The sequence below is a fragment of the Trachypithecus francoisi genome, unplaced genomic scaffold (assembly GCF_009764315.1).
Source record: "Trachypithecus francoisi isolate TF-2019V2 unplaced genomic scaffold, Tfra_2.0 Lachesis_group16, whole genome shotgun sequence".
Classification (NCBI taxonomy): Eukaryota; Metazoa; Chordata; class Mammalia; order Primates; family Cercopithecidae; genus Trachypithecus; species Trachypithecus francoisi.
This window is the reverse complement of record NW_022681461.1, coordinates 2,771,552-2,790,345: the sequence shown is the minus strand read 5'-3', so window position 1 is coordinate 2,790,345 and position 18,794 is coordinate 2,771,552. Positions and strand designations below refer to the sequence as shown.

General features: G+C 39.3%; 1 protein-coding gene across 5 annotated transcripts; it reads right to left on the bottom strand.

Moving 5' to 3' along the window:
- Positions 1–2,944: 2,944 nt before the first annotated feature.
- On the bottom strand, positions 2,945–5,521 carry LOC117098301. Of its 5 annotated transcripts, XM_033236691.1 has the most exons (3): positions 5,066–5,521; positions 4,821–4,950; positions 2,945–4,055 (listed from the first exon to the last, which is right to left on the bottom strand). In XM_033236691.1, the coding sequence occupies exons 1-3, from the start codon at positions 5,106–5,108 to the stop codon at positions 3,902–3,904; spliced, it is 327 nt and encodes a 108-aa protein (XP_033092582.1). In that variant the 5' UTR covers positions 5,109–5,521; the 3' UTR covers positions 2,945–3,901. The 5 variants fall into 5 exon arrangements, 2 of the variants coding, with proteins under 2 accessions (XP_033092582.1, XP_033092581.1); XR_004443318.1 differs by having other exon boundaries at positions 4,484–5,521; XR_004443319.1 differs by having other exon boundaries at positions 4,569–5,521.
- Positions 5,522–18,794: the final 13,273 nt, after the last annotated feature.

Below are 18,794 nucleotides of genomic sequence, written 5' to 3'. Positions count from 1 at the left end.
AAGCTCCGTCTCCGGGTTCACGCCATTCTCCTGTCTCAGCCTCCCGAGTAGCTGGGACTACAAGCGCCAGCCACCATGCCTGGCTAATTTTTTGTATTTTTAGTAGAGACGGGGTTTCACCACATTAGCCATGATGTTCTCTATCTCCTGACCTCGTGATCCACCTGCCTCGGCCTCCCAAAGTGTTGGGATTACAGGCGTGAGCCACCGCGCCTGACCGCCTCAGTTTCTTTATAGCGTCGGTGATATGGTTTGGCTCTGAGTCTCCAGCGAAATGTCATGTCTAACTGTAATTTCCAGTGTTGGAGGAGGAGCCTGGTGGAAAGTTATTGAATCATAGGGGTGGACATCTCCCTTGCTGTTCTTGTGATAGAGCTCTCATGAGATCTGGTTGTTTAAAACTGTGGAATAACTTCCCCTGCCCTCCTGCTGGCCATGTGAAGACATGCTTCCTTCCCCTTCACCTTCCACCATGAGTGTAAGTTTCCTGAGGTCTCCTCAGCCATGCTTCCTGTACAGCTTGTGGAACCATGAGCCAATCAAACCTTTTTTTCTTTATAAATTACCCAGTCTCAAGTAGTTCTTTATAGCAATGTGAGAACAAACTAATACAGAAAATTGGTACCAGAGAAGTAGGGCATTGCTACAAAGATACCTGAAAATGTGGAAGTGACTTTGGAACTGGGTAATAGGCAGAGGTTGGAACAGTGTGGAAGGCTTATAAGAAGACAGGAAGATGATGGCTGGGCATGATAGCTTATGCCTGTAATCCCAGCACTTTGGGAGGGTGATGCAGGTGGATCATTTGAGGTCAGGGGTTCAAAGCCAGTCAGGCCAACATGGTGAAACTCTGTCTCTACTAAAAATACAAGAAAAAAAATTAGGCAGGCATCATGGTGCACGCCTGTAATCCCGGCTACTCAGGAAGCTGAGGTAGGAGGATAATTTGAATGCAGGAGGCAGAGGTTGCAGTGAGCCAAGATAGTGCCACTGCTCTCCAGCCTGGATAACAGAGTGAGACTCCATCTAAAGACAAAAACCAAAAACAGAAGACAAGAAGAAAAGTTTGGAACTTCCTAGAGACTTGTTGAATTGTTGTGACCGAGATGCTCATACAGTGATATGGACAGTGAAATGCAGGCTGAGGTGGTCTCAGATGGAGATGAGGAACTTATTGGGAACTGTAGCAAAGGTCACTCTTGCTGTGTCTTAGCAAGGAGACTGATGGCATTGTGCTCCTACTCTAGGAATCTGTGAAATGAGTCTTTAGAACTATATTTAGTTAACCATCGGCTAATTTCCAGATAAATAGTTCTGCAGAGGTCATATAAGGTACAAATAGCAGTAGATCAAGGGGGAGGATGATCTTGGGGACTCCTGAAATACACTGTAAATAACCCAGATATCCCCCAATGAATAAATGGATATACAAAGTGTGGTATACATACATATGTACATACAATGGAACATTATTCAATCATAAACAAGAATGAAGTACTGATACAGGCTACGCAATGAATGAACCTCAAAAAACCTTAGAATCCTGCTAAGTGAAAGAAGCCAGTCACAAAAGACCAGATATTGGATGACACATTTATATAAAATGTCCAGAATAGGCAAATCTAGAGACAGAAAGCAGAGGTTGCCAGGGGTTGAGGGAAGGAGGAAATGAGGAGGGATTAAGTGAATTAATGCGTGTTAACACCTTAAATTTGGGCAACTGCCCAATCACACAGACAGTGCAGTCTCATTCATGGGTTGCATGAAAAAACAAAGAGAAAAGCCGGGGCAGAAATACGAACATGTATGCTATTAAAAATATAAAACCTAAGTATACAGACAGACTACATTCCTTAATGAGCAGATTCAATATTATAATATTGAATTGTGCCAATTCAATATTATATTATATTATATATTATATTATATTCAATATTGTGCCAATTCTCCTCCCACAATCTCTCAAAAGTTGCAAAGTAATGCGATGTAATGCAATTTTAATTCAAATGGCATGATTATATAGACAAGAAAAAATTGATTGTAAAATTTATATGAAATAATAAAGGTGTGAGAATTGCAGGGAAAATTTTCAAATGGAAGATTATTAAAGAAGAAAGGAGTGTGAAGACCCTGCTCTATATGGTAGAAGTCAAAGACAGCTACCATCAATTCTTTCCCTTCCTCAACACACAGTCCTTATCAAGAGGTGAGGAATAACTCCCCTCCCCTTGAATCTGGTTGCCTTGCGACTTGCTCGATCCACAGAATATGACATAAATTCCATTCTGGGAATTCTAGGATTGGGTTGTTTGTTTGTTTGTTTTTTAGACAGAGTCTCGCTCTGTCACCAGGCTGGAGTGCAGTGGTGCCATCTCAGCTGACTGCAACCTCTGCCTCCCAGGTTCAAGAGATTCTCCTGTCTCAACCTCCCGAGTAGTTGAGACTATAAGTGCATGCCATCACACCCAACTAATTTTTGTATTTATTTATTTTTTATTAGAGATGGGTTTCACTATGTTGGCCAGCATGCTCTCGATATCATGACCTGGTGATCTGCCCACCTCGGCCTCCCAAAGTGCTGGGATTACAGGCCTGAGTCATCGCACCCCGGCTGATTTTTTTTTTTTTTTTTTAAGAAACTGAAGCTTCTACTTCAGTCCCTTGGAAGCCTTGCTCCTGGGAAGCTCTTCCTTGAACCTAGTCGCCACTCCATTCCACCAGGCCACGTATGTCTTCTCCAGGCAACAGTCGACATGAATTGCCAGTCATGTAAGTGAGTTTCAGATGACTGTGGCCCCAGCTGACATTTGACTGTAACACATGTGAGAGGCTCCATGCAGAACCACCTAGAACCATGGAGATCAACCACCCTGCAGAAGCATGAAGTTAAGCTTAGGGGTGGTTAATTACGCAAAAATAAGTAAACAGAGCACTCCACCAGGTATTAAACATTATTACAAATATTATGTAATTAAAACAATACAGAACAGACCAGGGTTGACTACAAGATCAATGGGACAGGATAAAGTTACACATCCAATGCCCCCTGGTGACCACAGGGATTTGTCACAGATATCATCACTTAGAAGCCCTACAGCAGTTTCCCTGGTCACCTTCCAGTCACCTCTACACCTTGGCTCCTTTTAGCACTCCTCCCTGGCTTATCACTATATGGAATTACTTTATCTCTTTGTATTGTCTGTCACCTGCCACCATAATGTAAATTTCTAGACCTCCATAGCATCTAAAGCCCCAAAACAGTTCTTAGAACACAGAAGGTGCTTGACAAATATTTTCTGAAAGAAAAAGAAGATACTTCAATACCTCAGTTTATTAATGAGGTGGGGCTACCATATGGCTGCCTGAACAAACACAGCTTGACATTCACTTTCTTGCTAATGACTGAAGTGTATTAACTTGTGTAATCACACAACTACCCTATGGGGTAGGTGCCCTTATTTCTCCATTTAGCAGATGAGGAAACTGAAGCACAGAGGGGCCAAGTATCTTGACCAAGGTCACACAGCTTTTAAGTGCCAGAGCCAGGACTCAGATCCTCACAGGTCTGGCTCCAGAGCCCCCAATTTAACCTCGTAACCTCTCTGCTTTACTGGGCTAAACCTTCACCACCTGGAACTCTCCAGGTGCTCGTAAGCGAGTGCTGCCCAACTCCCATCACGAACTCGGAAGACCTGTCATTTTCTGAAATTTTCATATGGAAAAAGAAATTCAATAGAAAATTATATGGAAAAAATACAACTCTGTGTTAATATTAGAAAATCCATAGTAACATGTAGAATGAGGAGGCTTCCTCAAGCCCAACTATACAGGTCAGATCGGTTGAAAAAATAAAACTAACAAATTTTTACATGCAATATTTGAAAATCAAAGGCTAATATCTTTAAATAAGCAAAGGTTTATTAATATTCCTTGACAAACAAACAGGAAGTGGGAAAATGGGCAACTGACACAAATCGATAATTAACTGTGAGGACATGGGTGGCGGAGTCTCTCCTAATCCTATATTCTTGGAGATCTGGATGCCTGCCATTCGCCTATGGGAAGAACAGAGGCGGTCATGGAAAACAGCATTTAATCTAGAAAGGGCCACAGTGAGGTCAAAGGGCGGTCTCAGGGCAGTCTTAAGAGCTTCCCATCCCCAAAGAACTGGCAAGGACTCCCCAGGTGCTCGTAAGCGACTGCTGCCCAACTCCCATCACGAACTTGGAAGACCTGTCATTTTCTGAAATTTTCACAACTTCTAAAACACTAGTTATTGGGGAAAACTTCAAATTATTTAAATAATGAACGGCGAGTAACATTGCTAAACTCATGAATACTCTGTATTTAAAAACTCCACTGGCGATCAGGGCACACAGCATCTCTACTACTGATGCCTGATGCTGACCATCCCCCAACCCGTCGGCCCACGGACCCAGCCCTGACCCCACCTCCTCCCAGCATCTGACACAAGGATTCTCACCACACTCCCCAGAGACTCGCCTGCCCAGGGCCCCTCTCTAACCCCACATAGCTCAGGTCTCTGACCCAGAGACAGCATTACCGACCCCTCCTACTGTCTATTTCCAGATTAGAGTCCCTGATCCCAGAGGCATTGTCTACAGTAACTAGCTCTTACAACTACGTCCACTTCAGGAACCGCCCTGTGATGTCAGAACTTTGAGGCCGCCCGGCCAGGGCTGCACATGCTCAGTGAGGCCGGCGCCCGCCAGTAATAAACATGGCTCCCTAAAGCCGCTCGGGCTCAAGAGCAATATGGAGGCCTGCACTTAATCGCTCTTCTCCGGAGGCGGCCATACTGAGGAGGCATCTCTTCCGTGCAGGCAGGCTGTCCTGGGGACCTCAGAGATTCTCTCCAGCGGCAGCGGAAAATGGGCAACAGGTGGATTCGGGTCCAGATTCCGGCAGGAGGGAATTTGGGATCGAGATCTGGAAAAAAGCATTAGACTGGAAGAGGACGCGATGGAGTCGGAGCCGCTGGCGGGGACAAAAACCTGGGGCTGGAGAAGGCGCCGGTGGGAGGCAAGGCGCCGACGGACTTGACCCGCGCACGCGTCGCAGCCGTCTCCGCGCACGGTGGTGGCCATCGCAGCTGGTGCGGAAGTGTCGGCGTGTGCCGGGCGCGCCGCTGGGACCGGGGTCGCTCGCCGTGAGTCTCCGCTTCCCCAGCTGTACGGTTGGGACAAGAACAGTCAAGACAGGCCGGGGCTGTCGCGAGGGTCCACGCCTTAGAGCAGGCCCCTATCGTGTTCAGGGCCCTGAGATGGGGTCTGACTCAGTTCCTGCGGGGAAATTCTCCAGTGACCCTGTGAGTGCCCTTCAGTTAAAGACCACCAGGAGCACACTTGTAAAAAATATAATTACATTGCAGCAAGGAATGGGGTACTATGGGTCATCTCAGTGGGAGGAGTTAGAAACTATTGAACGATTTGGGCTTTAATTGGTTGGTTTCCGATAGGGTCTCAGAAAGTGAAGATTTTGGATTGGATGCTGTCAGAAGTGGCATCAAGACCTTGTTTTTTATCTGCATTTAGACAACATTATAAAGTGCCCTTGTTTTTGTTTGCACTTATCACGGTCTCCGATTAACCTTCTGAAGTTGATATTATTCTGTGAGATTGTTTATATCCAACAGGAAAACAAAATGACCTGGCCATGAGCATCAGACCGGTGTGTAATAACATTAAGGCCTAACTGTGACCCAAATATTGACAGAATTGAAGTTAAAAATAGTTCTACAGCAATAGAGTCTTCAATACTCCATTTAAAATAATGCATAGAAGCTGGACACGGTGACTCATGCCTTTAATCTCAGCCACCTGGGAGGCTGCGGCAGGCGGATTGCTTGAAGCCAGGAGTTCGAGACCAGCCTGGGCCTTTTGGCCTGTCTCGGCTTTTAACGTGCCTTCCTCACTCAGCTTAATCATTTCTCACTTTTGATTTTTAATAAGAGTTGTGTGACTCTTACTTTCACTTGGACACATAGAGGCCTTTGTAGAGTTATTAATTGGCGTAATTTCAACATTGCTGTGTCTCAGAAAACAGGGAGACCTGAGGAGAGGGGGAGATGGAGGAAGGGCAGAACGATAGACCCATTGGAACACACGTATGTATCAATTAAGCTCATTGTCTTTTGGGGAGCATGGTTTGTGATGCCCCAAAACAATGACAATGGTAATACAACAATCACTGATCACAGATCACCATAACAGATATAATAATAACAAAACATTTCAAATATTGCAAGAATTACAAAAATGTAACACAGAGATACAAAATAAGCACATGCTAGCAGAAAAGTGACACTGGTAGACTTGCTTGATGCAGGGTTGTCACAAACCTTCAATCTGTAAAAAATGCAATATCTGAGAAGCATAATAAAGTGAAGTGCAATAAAACAAGGTGAGCTTGTGTATGTATGCATGCACACACCAGTACACATCCACCTATCCACACACAAATCTTTGTACAAACAAATCCTGTATTTTCAAATCCAAGAATACATTATTTGCACCTTAAAAACATCTGTCATCCTTGTAGTGTCCTTTTCTGTCTTTGTTAGGGTAATGCTGGCCTCATAAAAAATGTTTGGAAATGTTCCCTCCTCTTCAACTTTTGGAAGAGTTTATGAATAAATGGTATTAATTCTTCTTTAAACATTTGCTAGAATTCTCCAGTAAGCTATCTGGTCTTGGATTTTCCTTTTTCAGGAGTTTTTTGACTACTGACTCAATATTTTTACTCATTATTCATCTGTTTTGATTTTCTGTTTCTTCATGTTTCAGTCTTAGTGGATGTATGTTTCTAGAAATTTATTCTAAGTTAATTTGTTGACACATAGTTGTTTAGAGTAGACTATTATTATCCTTTGTATTTCTATGGTACCAATTTTAATATCTCCTTTTTTGTTCTAATTTTATTTATTTGAGATTTCTCTCTTTTTTCTTAGCCTAGTGAAAGATTGGTCAATTTTTATTATCTTTTCAAAAAATCAGCTTTTCATTTCATTGATTTCTATCGTTTTTCTAGTCTATTTCATTTATTTCTGCTATGGTCTTTGTTATTTCCTTCCTTCTAATTTTGGGCTTGATTTTTTTCTTTGACGTTTATTGTTTATTTGAGATCCTTTTTCTTCATTTAGCACTTATCTGTATAAACTTCCTCTTAGAACAGCTTTTGCTTCATCTCATAAGTTCTAGTATGTTGTGCTTTCATTTTAGTTTGTCTCAAGATATTTTATTTCTTTTTTGATGTTTTCTTTGATCTGTTGGTTGTTCAAGAGTGTGTTGGTTGATTTCCACATATTTGTCACTTTTCTAAGTTTTCTCCTGTTTTTAATTTTCAGTTTCATGCCACTGTGGTCAAAAAGAATACTTGGTAAGATGTCAATCTTCTTAAACTTGCTAAGACTTGTTTTCTGGCCTAATGTATGACATATGTTGGAGAATGTACTGTGTATGCTTGAGAAGAATGTGTATTTTGCTGTTTTGGAAAGGAATGTCCTGTATATCTGGTCCGTTTGATCTATAGTGTAGTTCAAGTCAGCTGTTTCCTTATTGATTATCTGTCTGAATGATCAATCCATTGTTGACAGTGGGATATGGAAGTCCCCTACTGTTATTGTATTATTGTTGTCTACTTCTCTCTTCAGATTTGTTAATATTTGCTTTATATAATTAGGTGCTCCAATGTTGGGAGAATATGTATTTGCAGTAGTTATATCTTCTTGATGAATTGACCCTTGTATCATTCTATAATGACTTTCTTTGTCTCTTGTTACAGTTTTTGACTTAAAGTCTATTTTGTTTGTTGTAAGAATAGCTACTCTTTCTTTTTTGTTGTTCCCTCTCTTTCCTTTCAGTCTATGTGTGTCTCTGAAGGTGAAGAGAGTCTCTTGTAGGTGGCGTATATTTGGTTCTTGTTTTACTCTCCATTCAGCCACTCTGGGTCTTTTGTTTCACTAATTTGGTCCACTGATATTTGAAGTAACTATTGATAGGTGTTTTGTAGTTTCTTTGTTCTTTTATTTCTCTCTGGCTGTGCATGATTTGATTATTTTGATTATTTTCTGTAGTGGTATACTTTGATTCTTTGCTGTGTCTTTGTATTAATTCTTTTTTAAACGTGGTAAAATTCTCATTTGTGTATCTATTACATGTTTCGTCTTTGTGATTATCATGAGGCTTACATGAAACATCGTATGCGATCATGTGCCACATAAGGATGTTTTGGTCAATGATGGGCCACATATACAATGGTGGTCCCATAAGGTTATAACATTTTTGTTTTATATGTTTAGATATATTTAGATACACAAATGCTTGTCATTGTATTACGGTTGCCTACAGCATTCAGTATAGTACAATGCTGTACAGATTTGTAGCCTGGAAGCAATAGGTTATACCATATAGCCTGGGTGTGTAGTAGGTGGTATTATCTAATTTTGTGTAAGTACACTCTGTGATATTCACACCATGATAAAGTTGCATAATGAGACATTATTCAGAACATATCCAAATTAAGAAATGCATGATTGTAGTTACAATGGTCTATTTTAAGTTGATAACAACTTAACTTCAATCATATACGAAACCCCTACACTTTACTCCCCTCCACTTTTTATGTTTTTTGATGTCAGAGTTTATTTCTTTGTATATTTTGTAGTTATATTTATTTGTAATATTAACCTTTTAAAAGTTAAAGTGATTATACTGCATCATTGCAGTATTAGGAGTATTTTGAATTTGACTGTATAGTTACTTTGACCAGTGAATTTTATAATCACATACGGTTTCATGATACTAATTAGTCTTATGGCATTTCAGTTTGAAGAACTCCCTTTAGGATTTCTTATAAAGCAGGTCTAGTGACAGTGGACTCCCTTAGATTATTTTGGGGAGCTTCTGAAAACATCTGTAAGTCCTAGCCAGAGCAATTAGGTAAGAAAAAGAAATAAAAGGCATCCAACTTGGAAAAGAAGTGAAAATGTCTCTGTTTGAAGATGACATGATCTTATATAGAGAAAATTCTAAAGGCTCCAATTAAAAACTGTTAGAATTAAGAAACAAATTCAGCAAATTTGCAGAACACATAATTAACATTAAAAAAACCTGTTGCATTTCTATATACTAACAGTGAACTATCCCAGAAAGAAATTAAGAAAACAATCTCAGGCCTGGCACAGTGGCTCACGCCTGTAATGTCAGCACTTTGGGAGGCCGATACAGGAGGATCACTAGTTTAGGAGATCAAGACCAACCTGGCTAACACGGTGAAACCCCATCTCTACTAAAAATACAAAAAATTAGCCAGGCATGCTGGCAGGTGCCTGTAGTTCCAGCTACTCGGGAGGCTGAGTCAGGAGAATGGTGTGAACCCAGGAGATGGAGCTTGCAGTGAGCCAAGATTGCGCCACTGCACTCCAGCCTAGGCAACAGAGCGAGACTCCATCTCAAAGAAAACAATCTCATTAACAATAGCATCAAAAAATTAACTACTTAGGAATACATTTAAATAAGAAAGTAAAATATATACCAAAAACTATAAAACACTGATAAAAGAATTTGAAGAAGACACATATCTCTATTACTCACTGTGATCTACAGATATAATGCAACCCCCATCAAAATTTCAATGGCATTTTTCAAAGAAATGGAAAAAAGCAATTCTAAAATTTGTATGCAACAGACCCCAAACAGTCAAAACATCCTTGAGCAAAAAAACAAAAGTGAAAGCATCACATTACCTTATTCCAAACTAAATTATAAAGCTATAGTAATCAAAATAGTATGGTACTGGCATAAAAACAGACATGTAGGCCAAGGGAACAGAATAGAGAGCACAGAAATAAATCCATGCATTTGGATTTATTTCTGTGCTGTGGCCTTCTTCTCACAGCTCCAGTAGGCAGTACCCCAGTGGGGACTCTGTGTGGGGGCTTCAACCCCACATTTCCCTTCTGCACTGTCCTAGCAGAGGTTTTCCATGAGGGCCCCATCCCTGCAGCAAAATTCTGCCTGGACATCTAGGTGTTTCCCTACATCCTCTGAAATCTACGCAGAGGTTCTCAAACCTCAATTCTTTACTTCTGTGCACCCACAGGCTCAACACCATGTGAAACTGCCAAGGTTTGGGATTTTCACCCTCTGAAGCCACAGTCCAAGATGTACCTTGGCCCCTTTTAGCGATGGCTAGAGTGGCTGGGATGCAGGGCATCAAGTCCCTAGGTGGCACAGAGCAGGGGGCCCATGAATCCAGCCCAGGAAACCATTTTTTCCTTTTCGGCCTCCTGGCCTGTGATGGAAGGGGCTGCCACAAAGGTCTCTGACGGGTCCTGGAGATACTTTCCCTATTGTCTTGGGGATGAACATTTTAGCTCCTTGTTACTTATGCAAATTTCTGCAGCTGGCTTGAACTTCTCCTCAGAAAATTGGTTTTTCTTTTCTATCACATTGCCTGGCTGCAAATTTTCCAAAGTTTTATGCTGTTTCCTTTTAAAACTGAATGCTTTTAACAGCACCCAAGTCACCTCTTGAATGCTTTGCTGCTTAGAAATTTATTCTGCCAGCTACCCTAAATAATCGCCCTCAAGTTCAAAGTTCCACAAATCTCTAGGGCAGGGGCAAAATGCCACCAGTCTCTTTGCTAAAACATAGCAAGATTTACCTTTACTCCAGTTCCCAACAAGTTCCTCATCTCCATCTCAGACAACCTCAGCCTGAATTTCATTGTCCATATCATTATTAGCATTTTGGTCAAAGCTACTCAACAAGTCTCTAGGGAGTTCCAAACTTTCTCATGTTTTTCTGTCTTTTTGTGAGCCCTGCAAACTGTGCCAACCTCTGCCCGTTACCCAGTTCCAAAGTTGGTTCCGCATTTTTGGGTATCTTTACAGCAGCACCTCACTCTACCAGTACCAATTTACTGTATTCATCTGTTTTCATACTGCTGATAAAGACATACCAAAGACTGTGTGATTTATAAAGAAAAAGAGGTTTAATGGACTCACAGCTCCATGTGGCTGGGGAGGCCTCATTCGTGGTGGGAAGTTAAAGGCACATATTACGCAGCAGCAGGCAAGACAGAATAAAAGCCAAGTGAAAAAGGAAATCCTTTATAAAACAACCGGATCTTTTGAGGCTTATTTACTACCATGAGAACAGTATGGGTGAAACTGCTCCCATGATTCAACTATCTCTTACTGGTTTCCCCCCCCCATAACATGTGGGAATTATGGGAGCTACAATTCAAGACGAGATTTGGGTGGGGACACAGCCAAACCATATCAGACCTGGAGAGATACATTTCTAAAAGACATACGATTGACAATAGGTATATACAAGAAAAAGATGTTTGCCATCACTAATCATCAGGAAAATGCATAATGAGATATCAGCTCACATCTATTAGGAAGGCTATTATAACAGTAAAAAGGTAACAAATGTTGCTGAGGATGTTGAGGAAAAGAAACTTTTGTGCTTAGTTGATAGTTGATGGGAATGTAAATTGGTACAGCCATTCTGTAATGGCTAGACAACAGTATGGAGTTTCCTCAAAAAATTAAAATACAATCCAGCAATCCCATATCTAGGTATATATCCAAAGTAAAGAAAATCACTATCTCTAAGAGATATATGTACTTACATGTTCGTTGCAGTGTTATGTACACAGCCAAGATATGGAAACTACCTGTGTCCCTTGACAGATGAATGGATGTTTTAAATGTATTACACACACAGACACACACAGACACACACACATATGTAATGGAATATCATTTAGCCTTTAAAAATGAGGAAATGCTGCCATTTGTGACAACATGGATAAACCTGGAGTTTATTATGGTAAGAAAAATAAGCCATAAACACACACACACAAAACTCCTGCATGATTTCACTTACATGCTTACTAAAAAAATGCCAAACTCATGGTAACAGAGTAAAACAGTGCTTACCAGGGCCTGGGAGTCAGGGGAAAAGAAAAAATGTGTGTCAGAAGATACAAACTTTCAGTTATAAGATGAATAAGTTCTGGAGATCTAAAGTACAGCATAGTGACTAAAGTCAATAATAGTGTATACTTGAAATTTGCTGAAAGAGTAGATCTCAAGTGTTCTCCACCAAACAAACACAAGGAAAAAGGTAACCAAGTGAGGTGATGACTATGTTAGCTTGATTGTGGTCATCATCACTTCACAGTGTATATGGATATCAAAATATCACACTGCACACCTTAAATATATACAATTTTTCTTTGTTAATCAATAAAACTGGCAAAAATATCTTTTATATGTTGCCTTGACTCCATTTCTTCTTATTTTGTCAAAATAGATAGTCCTCACTGTTTGCATAAATCTAGAAACTTGTGCTACATCCCGAAGCCAGGAGTGGGGTAGGGTGAACTAAGTTACTGATTCTTTAGGAACCTTAGGGTATGAGGTGGGACTGGAGTTCAAGGCCTAGGAGCTGAGTCTGGTCTTGAGCAGCCTCTTTTTTGTTTGTTTGTTTTATTTTGTTTTGAGATGGGGTCTCACTTTGTTACCCAGGCTGGAGTGCAGTGGCACGATCTGGGCTCACTGCAACCTCTGCCTCCCAGGCTCAAGCAGTCCTCCTATCTCAGCCTCCCAAGTAAGTGGAACCACAGGCATGTGCCACTATGCCTAGCTAATTTTTTCGTATCTTTGTTATAGATGGAGTTTCGCCTTGCTGCCCAGGCTGGTCCTGAACTCCTGAGCTCAGGCTGTCCACCCACCCTGGCCTCCCGTAATGCTAGGGTTACAGGTATAAGCCACCACGCCTGGCCATGAGCAGCCTCTTCTGATATCCCTAGTGTGTTCTGTACACATTTTCTTTATCTGAATGTGCCTTTCCTTTCTCCTCCCTTCCACTCCAGAACCATAGATACTCAAGTCTATCCTGACCCATGTAGAGGGGGAGCTTTGAGTGCTATACGAAATTCATTTATGATATTATTCTACATTCCTTTGCAGAAGTAACTCAGGGTTCACTTAGGGGTTCACATGGTAAATTTGTCTTAATGCTCCAAGTGGGCTTAAAGGAACTTTCTTCTTGTAGGTCATAATGTTTGTATACAACTGTAATGGGAATTTGAGCTTGTGTGACTAGTGTCATGAGCGTGCATGTTTGTGAGCACACCTGTGCATCTGCTATTTCTTCTATTGGTCTACAGACTTTTCCTTCTTTAGGATATTACCAACTTGAATTCAAATTTTTATCAAAAATTGGACATAGCTCTTTTTATTCATATTTTCCTGCTACATTTTTTCCACTAATTTATTTTCGATAGATTATATTGTGTGTGTTTTGACACTTAAAAATTTTACCTGACAATCTTAAACTTTCATTTATGTAATTATTGTTCCATTATTACTTATTTCTGTCATTTTATGATTTTTCATACTTTCTTTACTGTTTCTTTTATCCTATTTGTACCTCTCACTCTATAGATCGAATCTTTTTCCATTTGTTTGAAATCTGGAAATTTTTAACATTGTAATGGTGGTTATATCATTATTTATGTTAATTTTCTCAATTTCCTACATGTGTCAAAATTAATATCTCAGCAAACCAAATAAGTACTCTAGCCTCCTCTTGCCACCTCTGGTTTTGCTTTCTCCGTTACGACAGCCCTTTGTTGAAGGGGGTGCTTTCTGAAGTTTACTCGGGGTTGTTTTCAATATGTTGTGTTTTCATGTGTTTTTTAGGGTATGATAAACACCACTACCGTTGATTCTTGAACCCTCAATTCTAACGCCATGGTGTATTTCTCTTCTTACTGGAGTATGTCCTCTAGGCATTTTCTAAGGGATCTGTTTGAAATAAAACTTTTGAGGCCTTATTTTATAATGTCTTTTTCTGTGCTTTCATATTTAAAAGATTTTGGCTGCAAACAATTCAAGGATTAAAATTTGTTTCCTTTTAATCGTTGAAAAATATCACTCCATTTTATTCTTGTCTCCAGCATTGCTGTTGGAAAGGCTGATGCCAGTCAAAACCAATTTTTCCCTAAAGGGTGATCTGTCATCTCGTCATTTTGACAGGATGTTACAAAACAAAGGAGTCTTCAATGTTCTGAGTGTAAATCATTTTGCAATTATACACTTAACTGAAATATTAATGCAATATAAAAAGAATTAAAACCTTCTTGAGACATGCAAGTGAACAGGAAAATTAACTATCATGCATTCATTCAGGAAGAAAAGGTGCAAAAGAAATTTAATAAAAGAGATGGTCACTAGATGCAAGTGTGGTTGACTGTAGGGATGCAATGCTGACGAGTGGCAGCAGGCCTGGCAAGCTGTCTGTCCCAATTCAATTCCTTCATAAAGAGAAGAATAATAACTAGGCTACCTTGATGATGTGCTGAAAAAAGGTGCTATGTTTCCTTTTTAATCATTCAAAACAAAGGTAATAAAATTCCTGGGAAATAAGAAATAATGCATTATAAATGTAAGCAAATTGAAGAAAATACTATATTTTCATGAATTTAAAATGCCAGCTATAATAGATTGTTATCTCTTTTCAGAAGTGCTTTAAAATTAATGGCACATAGTAAAAAATGGCATAATTTCAAACAATTAATAGAAAAACATTAATCCATCTTCTTGAATCTTGGAAGCAGGATTCTTTTGGGAGGCTTTGGTGTATCTGTGTATCATTTCATTGCCTTCACACAAATCAAATTACACCACCTGTGACTGTGGTTTGAAAAAAAAAAAGAAAACCTAATAATGATACTGTCAGTTCATTTGAGATTCCATGATCAAAATTAACCTATGAACAAAGCACAGACTTTATTATAATTACAAAATAGGATGTAATTTACATAAAATGCGAAAATACAAGCATAGAACCGTATTTTATACAAGTCTAAAGCTATGACAGGGACTGTTGGACGAGAGGGAAATTGTATACTAATCTCCACATCCTACTGAGCCAATTAGTGGTGTTCAAATTGGATGGACCATATATTTAAACAGTATATTATTTAAGCAAAGAATTAAGCACTGTAAGTATATTATTTAGAGGAAGCAGCTTTTTAAAAATCCCTTAAAATTATAGATTAAAGACTAAAGTGGAAATATAGTTTTAGAAGAAGAAAGTGGGGTAAATGGGCCGGGCGCGGTGGCTCACGCCTGTTATCCCAGCACTTTGGGAGGCCAAGGAGGGCAGATCACGAAGTCAGGAGATCGAGACCATCCTGGCTAATATGGTGAAATCCCGTCTCTACTAAAAATACAAAAAATTAGCAGGGCGTGGTGGCGGCGCCTGTAGTCCCAGCTACTGGGGAGGCTGAGGCAGGAGAATGGTGTGAACCCAGGAGGCGGAGCTTGCAGTGAGCCGAGATCGTTCCTCTCCCGCCTGGGCGACAGAGCAAGACTCCGTCTCAAAAAAAAAAAATGAAAACAAAAGAAACTAGGGTATATGAGCTATATTCTCTATCATTCATAAAAAGTCAAAGGATATTACTTAAAATTAATGAAACAAATTAGGTGATTATATAATATTATTTACAGTTCAAGATAATAGCATATAGTAAAAAAAAAAACAAAAACAAAAAAAGTATGATAAACCTTGCCTAACTCTGAAAAACAGGACCAAGGTCTGTGGAAGGAAAAAAAAATTCCTGGTTTCCACTGATTTTTTGCCCATCAAACTGTTTGAATGATTTTTCATGCACATTTGTTGCTTTAATTTTAAAATGTTCTTATTCACAGATGCCCTTGAATTACATGTAAAATTAGGTTTCCTTTAGTCAATGGTGTATGAAAAGTAATCAATTCATCTAATTGAACTTAGAGATTAATAAATTACAATTTGGGGGAGAACATAAATATACCCATTAAAAAAAAACGGAACGTAACAGTTGGCTCTATGTTCTGCTTATCTAGGAAGTGGAATTCTGAAAATTAAAAAAATAATAAGGAGTTTCACATTTTCTAAGAAACAGTAGGAATAAAAATGCAAGTGTTTCACTTAATTAAAGCTCTTATAATCACTAGTAGACTAAAGTCAATCTAAATTAAAATTTATATTTTCAAATTTATAATATGACCAATATTGCCATCAAAATGTTCAGACACAGAATGTTTTAAAGTAGTGATTTTACTGTTTCTCAACATCCTCTTTCCTTCTATAATTGGCATCACCAATCGTGGCTAGGGCATCTTATCAAAGAATTATACTTGTAGTTTTTGAGTGAAAAGAAAGGGAGAAATTTTATTCACGCCTTTACCTTATTAATAATGTGTAACTTGTGATGGCCACTATCAGTAGAACTATCAACAGATTTGAAGAGCACTGTTTGTCTCCTTTAATATGGAGAAATACCACACATAAGTGGGAAATAATTTAATGACTGCAGTCCTTCATTTTTAATCATACAGCTGAGTGATATTTTAAGTCTTATGAGAATAAACATTTGAACAAAAATAGCCAATTCTCTGTTTCATAACTTCATACATTTGTGTTAAAAGGTTTAGACAATAAAGTTAATTTGAAATGCATTACAAATAACTGAGTAATTAGCAATCATTAAGTTTTTTTAAATAACTGTTTAGATAACTTAGTATTTAGCAATCATTAAGTTCATTTTTAAATAACTGTTTAGTCCACAAAGGGTAAGAAATATATTTTAGAGAGAGGGCATTCCGAAATCTGTCTCAGGAACATTCAATCTCAAATATCTTTCAATGAAGCGGAAAAGTAAATATATGTTTAGATAATTTAGGTTAAAAAAGGTAAATTTTTTTTGCCTGCTTAACTTTTATGAAACAGATATTTTCATTCAAGTCCAGCCTACATTTTGCTATGACTTCCACATCCTTTCCTCAGAGACTATTTACCTAAACATTAGGGTACCAAAGGAACTAGGAAACAAAAACTTATTAGAGAAAGAAATTTTAAGTGAGGTGCACATTCTGATGATATTAGTTTGTTTTTGACATTCTATTAATAGTTTGAGAACACTAAGAAAATAAAATCCAAAGGGGCAGGTGTCATTGTCTCAGCGTGGGCCCTCTTTTGTCATCCTCTGTAAGGTTGCAGTCATCAAAGACCGTGACCCAAGAAGAAAGTGAAACGGGAACAAATGAGCATTTCCTGAAATACAGACAGTACAGTCCTTGAGAAAGAATCCTTCAAGGCCTTAGACTTCTTTAAACATTTTTAGATAAATAGCCTGGGCTATGCAGAACAAAATGAAATGGTGATAAGGAACAGGATAGTGAAGCTTTGTGCTAACTGACATAAATGACAAGAATTGATTAACGCTTAGGATAGTGTGAAAGAAGAATTGAATGAAAAATGCAAACTGAAAGAAAAAATATCCAGACAGACCCTTTCCTAAAACATGCATCATAAAATATTTAAAAGCATCTGCTTTAATGCATGGGCTGAGTCAGAGTAAGGCAAACTTTCAGATATCTAGAAGCGCAAAACAAGTTTGAATCCAGAGGTGTGAGAGCCTCATCTGGCATTTGCCCTGGGGTGTCTCCCAGTAACTATTGGCCCAGACCCATGAGCACCTAATTCAGGAGACAGAGGCTGATGCCCATGTAGGGAGGAATATAGGCTAAAATGCCTTCTGCATAAATCTAGGATTTCTAAAGAGAAGCATGCTAAGTGCCTGGGCTAGGAAAATCCCACCCCATAAGAAGAAAGTGAAAATATATGCTTGTCTTGGTCCCAATAGGGTAGACAAAAAAATGAAAAATTAAAAAGTATGGTAATTTCTAAATACAAATCAATAGCCATACTGGTTTGGGTTTGAATTCACACTATCTATGGGCCTGACAAATACCAGGGTGGAAACTAGCCTCTGGTAGCGACAGGTGAGGCCAACTGGACTTCCTGGGTGGAGCGCTGACTTGGGGAACTTTCCTGTCTTACAAGAGGATTGTAGAACACACCAATCAGGAACTTTCCTATCTTACAAGAGGTTTGCAAAATGCACCAATCAGCAGGATTCTAAAAGTAGCCAATCACGTGGAGGGTTGAATAAAGGGCAGTCTGGTAGGACAGAAACAAAACATGTGAGGGGACAAATAAGGGGATGAAAGCTGTCCCCCTGCCCCCCAACCCCTGCCAACCCAGCAGCAGCAACCTGCTTGGGTGCCCTTCCACGTTGTGGAATCTTTGTTCTTTAGCTCTTCCCAAAAAACCTTGCTGTTGCTCACTCTTTGGGTCCATGCCATCTTTAAGAGCTGCAACACTCACCTTGAAGGTCCGCTTGCTACTGCTCACTCTTTGGATCCGTGCCATCTTTAAGAGCTGTAATACAGTGAAGGTCCACGGCTTCATTCTTCAAGTCAGCTAGACCACGAACCCACCAGAAGGAACCGACCCCAGCACAGTAGACCTGGAAGCTAATTAATCTGAGTACAGCCATAAAGATAAATATATTTTTCACACATACTTGTAAACATATTTTGTAACAGCTTTTACTGTAGTTAAGTGAAGATAGTAAATTTTACAATAAGCATCGCTGGGACCGCTGATCTCCGTAAGGGAAAAAAATGAAATTGAAACTTAATCCTAGAGACCAAACATAGAAATATATTTTGATGGGTAAAGACAGCTTCTCAACATTTTTAGAAAAAACTGGGGAGCATCTCCTTTATGTTGAAATAGGGAAGAAGAACAAACTGCAAGAGGAAAAATCAACCTGATCACATAAAGATTTAAGACTTCTGTTTATTGAAGGATACTGCAATGTGAAAAAAATGCAAAACTTGGCAGAGATATTTGCAACAC